This window comes from Arachis ipaensis, chromosome B8 (genome assembly GCF_059453495.1).
Source record: "Arachis ipaensis isolate K30076 ecotype BB chromosome B8, ASM5945349v1, whole genome shotgun sequence".
Classification (NCBI taxonomy): domain Eukaryota; kingdom Viridiplantae; phylum Streptophyta; class Magnoliopsida; order Fabales; family Fabaceae; genus Arachis; species Arachis ipaensis.
Genome location: NC_142443.1, coordinates 139,742,451 through 139,748,384, shown reverse-complemented (window position 1 = coordinate 139,748,384; position 5,934 = coordinate 139,742,451). Strand labels below are relative to the sequence as shown.

Sequence of the window (5,934 nt, the reverse complement as noted above, 5' to 3'; positions counted from 1 at the left end):
ACAATGTACTATTAGAGCATGTATAAGATGCTAAAGGCAGTAGCAGAAAAATTGATTTCGTTGCAGAAAAAATTCTTATGGAGCAAGGAGAAAGGTAGGAATGGTTTGGCACTGGTTAAGTGGACAGTAGTTCAGGCTCCTAAAAAGTTAGGTGAGTTGGGGGTGGGTGATGCCGTGGTTAGGAACACAGCACTCCTTTTCAAATGATGGTAGCGTTTCTCAAAAGATGAGTGTCCATTATGTGAGAAGGTTGTATGCCCTTGTCATAACTTGAATCCCAATGTGATATTATCATCTCAGACATCGCCTAGTAGAGGGGGTCCATAGAAGGATATCTGTCAGCTGTAGTTCAAGGATCGTAATGTGAGAGATAAGATGATTGCTGGGTTGTGTAAGATTCTTCTTCTTTTCTCTGCGCCTTCTAGAACTCTTCGAACAACCTATTTGCCGTTTCAATTTCCTCTATAATTGGCAGTTCTTTTTCTTCAAACCCGAGTTGGTTCCTGGTAGGGGTGTGCATGGCCTGGCCCCGAACACTTTAGGGGCTAATTTGGTGTGATTTTACCGGGTCTAGGGTCGGGTAAGGGTCTTAAAGATAGACCCGGTCATTATTTCGGGTCGGGTTCGGGCTATGGCTCGGGTCACCTGAACTCGTCCCGGTGGCCCGGTCATCATACACAATTAATATTTTGTGTTATTAGTGATGGATGATGGCTATTCTTATGTGAAATTTAAGTATTGTAAACCTTAATATTTTGTGTTATTAGTTATTATAAGACTATAAGTTAATGTTTTATGTTTAAATGCATAAGATTTTAGACTAATGCATAATATTGTGTTATTTGTATTGATTTAAATATTTGGTGTTATTAGACAATATTAGTATTGATTATGGTTATGCTTCAATTTTAGAGAAGAGTTGGTTCTTGTTATAGTTTTCTAAGTGAATTTTACGATGTCAAATAATGGTTGGAGTCTTGGAAATTTGGATATTTTCACATGCTAGCTTATAAGAAGGTATCAAGGTAATGTAATGTTAATGGCCCGGTTTTCACCCGGTTTTTACTCAGTATAATCCTGACCCGAAAAGTGTATAGGTTTCATCGGGTTTAGGGCCGGGTTCGGGTCTAACAAATAGGCCAGGTATATATTTCGGGTCGGGTCTGGGTCACATCAAATCCGGTTTCACCCGACCCATGCACACTCCTAGGCTGCATTTGTTTTTGTAAACAGGACAGGACATGACACTGAGACAGAGACATTGAGACAGAGACACTAAAAATTACTCTTTATGTATTGTGTTTGGATACAATGGACAAGACACTGATGTAATGTCTAGTATTCTGTTTGGATACATATAAACAAGACTAAAATATAATGTAAAATTACTAAAATAGGCCCATCTAATTTTAATTTTCATACCCACCTCTCACCGTCTCTGTCTCTGTGTTGCACTCCTTGGCTGCCACCCTAACTCTTCCTCTTCTCCAGGAACGGTGGAGGAGTGAATGTTGTTCCACCTGCACGACGTTGCCTGTTTCTTGCACCGCTTCCAACTCGTTTTCTGTTTCTCCCAACTCAATCTCTCTTCTTTCTCTTTTTGGCTGTTGTTCTGAACCTTCTCTTTGTAAGTTCTATCTTGCTTGATTTTCATTAGTTTCCAAACCCTTGATTTGAAAAAAAAGAAGATAAGTAAATTGATGTTTTTCCCTTGACCTTGAACAAAACATGTCAGGGGAAAGTTTATTTGGAAAAGGAATAATTCCTGGGCCGCCGTTAACGACACCTTCTTCCTCACCAATGTCAATTTTTCACTCTCTCTCTCTCTCTCTCTCTCTCTCTCTCTCTCTCTCTCTCTCTCTCTCTATATATATATATATATATATATATATATATATTCATTTTGATTGTCGCTTTTGCTTCTTCAATTGTCGTTTTGTGTTTCTTGTTTCTTTCAGGATGCGTTCGAGAGGCACCGCGTGGTCTTCACTGTTGGGTCCGTTGCCACTGCTTGGATCGGTCTCTTCATTTCTCAGTGCTTTCCATTCATATCATCTGATTTGATTATTTGATTGGGTTCATTGATTGTAAGATTGGTTGATTTCTTGTTTCAGGGTATTCATTGCGCCATTTCCATGATGAAAAGGTTGAACAAAGGCTTGAATCAATTGAAAAAGCTGTGAGTCTTTCTGTATCTCGTTTTTTTTTTCTTCTTAATTCTAATTGTAATTCTAATGGATATGTCTATTTCATATGTTTCTGTGTGGCAGATGAAACACAAGCATAATCTGGAACATTCCGAAATCAAAGACATTGTTGGTCCTGGAGGTCTCAGTGTTCCTACTTGTGCCGCCACTGCCGTAACCACCTTGATCATTGGGATTGTTCCTTCTTTCTAGCACTTAATACCTGTGATCATGCTTTCTGTGGCGATTTTCCGATGTAGCTATTTAAGTCTTGTCAATTTGAATTCGCAATAGTTCTTTTTGGTTTTTAATGATATGGTTATTCATTGAAGAACAAATGCACAATGGTGCTGTAGGGTATTGTAAGGTTAATTTGTAAGCTGAACTATCATTGCTGTTAAGATTTCAAATGTATTGAAATTTAAAGGATTTGTAGTTTACAAACTTCCTATTTGAATTGCTATTGCTATTGCTTAGTCAAAACTGTGCTTGATACTGAAGATGCTACAGCTAGGAGTATTGCTTTGAATAAGCCAGCCTTTCAGAAAAAAAAAACAGAATAGCAATACAGATATAACAAACCACAGTCGAAATTTTGTACCATTATTTAATATTTAATCATATTCCTCATCCTTCATGAGATAGTTGCTTAAGATACTTATTTTGTTGTTTTCATTATTACATTTATAATGCATTCTTTTTTTTTCCTATGTTGAGCAATGCTGCAAATTAAAGAAAAAGGTTTGTGTTGCCAAATTTTATGTTATGGACAACACAAATCATTTCTTCTTGGTTCAAATTTATAATGGAAGAAATAAACATACTCCTTATGATATAGGTATTTGGCAAGTGTGTCTCAATTTTTCCTTCAGTACAAATTTCTCTATCATGGAAGTATTCACACTTTTTTTTTTAACTTTCTTGTTTAATTTAGTCAAAATGTGAAAGAAGAAAGTATCCTTGCCTTGCTTTGGAAGCATGGATTAGTATTTTCTTTAGTGGGACAAAAAAGCAGCTAATAAAAACTCAATCTGCACTAACAAATCAATCTCTCTAATAAAAACTCAATAGCAAATCAATCTGCACTAATAAAAACTCAATGCAATAACAAATCAATCTCTCTCTGCATCAACATTATACACTATAAACTCAATGCAAAAAGGATACAAAATCCTAAATTCTGCACTAACATAAAGTCAAATTCTGCATTAAAAAACTGCACTAATAAAAACTCAATGCAATAACAAATCAATCTCTCTCTGCATCAACATTCTATACTATAAACTCAATGCAAAATTGAAACAAAATCCTAAATTCTGCACTAACATAAAGTCAAATTCTGCATTAAAAATCTGCACTAATAAAAACTCATTGTAAAATTCAAATTAGAACCACATAACTAATAAATGTATCATATGTCACATCCTAACACACAAATTAAACATAAAACATAATGCTAATTTCAATCATTTGTTTATTGAGAAGAGATTAACTCTAACTCTAACTATACAATATAGCTCTGGCAAATCCAGCTTTCTGAGTATGTCTTAGTGACCAAAAGGTTTTCTCCAGTTGAAGATTTGTGGAGAACTTGAGTGCAATCGAAATAATTTCGTCATCTGTGAAGCCAAGCTCGCTAAGCATGTCACCAACCTTTTTTTTCTTCATGAGTGTTTATCATAGCCTGAGCAAATGCATCCAAACGTTTTCCATGTTGATCAAACACATATTTTAGGATCTCAGTTAGCTCCTTCATCATGTTGGTGTCCTTCGTCGCCTTAGATGAATGTGGCTTCTTTCCTTGTTTCCTCTCAGAGGATGAAGCCACAGAGTTAGATTGTTGGGGAAGAGATTTACTGAAATCCTGAGTTGAGTTGAACATAAAAAATTCTTCGTCATCCATTTCTTCATCTCCATCTTTTTGGACATCTTCTTCAGCGTCATTGCCACTTACAGCATCCACTCCACTTGCTCTTTCTTTACAAAATATTTTCTCCAAACGCGGATACAACGGAAAGGGCTTTCCTGGAGTATACAACCTTTGTCCTTGTTTATAGGAAAAGGAATTACAAAAATTTCATAAAAGGACAAAAATACATGTTGCACAAAATATAAATAATTTAGTAAATTCAAACTAGTAAACCAACCTTCAAATATGTAGCTAGGATCTCTTTGTTATCCACAACCACACATTGCTTCACATCATCCCATCCAAAACCGCTACAGGCTGCCATGTCAGCTGCAAATTGATACTTCTCTTTTAGCCTTTTAACTTTATTCTTGCAATGACTTATTTGAAAACTACCACCTGAAAATTTCTCATTCATTTTTGTCGTAAGCTTTTCAAAAGAACCAGGTCTAAATTGACCCGCATCAACTCTTCTTCCTTCAATGACAAGCTCCTTCATAAAACCGACAAATGCTTCTGTCTCTTCGTCAGTCCAGACATGTCTGTCTATTTGTCCCTATAATCTAGATTAACTCAATCAAAATTCAAGTAAACATTTAAGATATACATAATGTATTCATTGTAATAACTCATAAAATATAATACATTTAATAAAGTGCTACATGTAGTTCACATAATTAAAGTTTTACAATTAGCTCTTACAACAAATGTCCAACCAAACAAATTGAAAGATTCTAATAAAACACACATGTAACAAATAAATTAACTAATTGATTCGAGAATTCATCCAATCATTGTACATTTTGTTTGCTAAATTGTCTCGCCAAGCATTCCAATCGTTGCTGCCCTCTATGCTCTCAATCATGTCATCATCGCCATCTTCGTTACCACCATGATCATCTTCAATAAGCACTTGCTCCTCTTCAAGAAGTGTGTCCTCTTCAGGGTCGAATTTCATATTAAGCCGAATAAAGTTTTGTAGTAGACAACAGTAATAATTATTTTATTTTGTGTCTTAATTTTGTAGAAACAAGGACTCCTCAAAATTGCCCATCTCTTCTTCAATAAACCAAAACAGCGCTCAATAATGTTTCTAGCCGAAGAGTGCTTCTTGTTAAAATATTCTCAAAATTTTCTAGGAGCATTTCTACCACGAGCCCATTCTTGAACGTGGTATTGAGTATGCTTATATGGTGCTAGAAATCCCTTGCAGTTAGTATAACCCGCATCTACTAAATAATAATTCCCTATAAATCGAAAGAGATACATTATGAGCACTATGGAATTTGAATGAGCTAAAAACATTGAAATGTTTATATTACCTAAAAATTAATACTTACATACCAATTGGTATCTTGAGGTTATTACGACGTGAAATGGCATCTCTAAGGATTCTTGAATCCGAAGCGGATCCTTCCTATCCACTAAGTACGTACACAAAGTTCATATCTCGATTGCATACGCCTAGGACATTAGTTGATATCTTACCTTTTCTTGTTCGGTATCTTGATTTATCTTTTTCAGGGACAATCACATCTATATATGTTCCATCTAATGCTCCTAGACAATCCTAAACCAAAGAAATTGAAGTGTCAAGACTAATTCTATACAAAATTATAGATTATACAAAATCACTACCTCAATTATTTACTACATTTACCTTAAACCATTTTCATCTGGGATCTATGCAGTCATCTGGAACAGGAACAGCTTTTGCAAACAATAGACTTTGGACACGTATGACCGAGGATAACACCTTGTTGAAATACCTACTTATTGTTTCTCCTGACCTATAAAATCTAACTTGAAACGTGCGATTCTTTTTATGATGAGCTAATA

At 35.4% G+C, this 5,934-nt stretch overlaps 1 protein-coding gene across 1 annotated transcript; it reads right to left on the bottom strand.

Moving 5' to 3' along the window:
* Positions 1-3,831: 3,831 nt before the first annotated feature.
* LOC148550074 (uncharacterized) lies at positions 3,832-4,594 on the bottom strand. Its single transcript, XM_088495923.1, has 2 exons — positions 4,334-4,594; positions 3,832-4,239 (listed from the first exon to the last, which is right to left on the bottom strand). The coding sequence occupies exons 1-2, from the start codon at positions 4,592-4,594 to the stop codon at positions 3,832-3,834; spliced, it is 669 nt and encodes a 222-aa protein (XP_088352049.1).
* Between the last annotated feature and the right edge of the window lie 1,340 nt (positions 4,595-5,934).

Coding starts and splice junctions, on each gene's coding strand:
- LOC148550074 (XM_088495923.1), bottom strand. CDS start 4,594: ATGAAGGAGCTTGTCATTGAAGGAAGAAGAGTTGATGCGGGTCAATTT. Junction 4,240..4,333: donor TCCTAGCTACATATTTGAAG/GTTGGTTTACTA, acceptor TCCTTTTCCTAT/AAACAAGGACAAAGGTTGTA.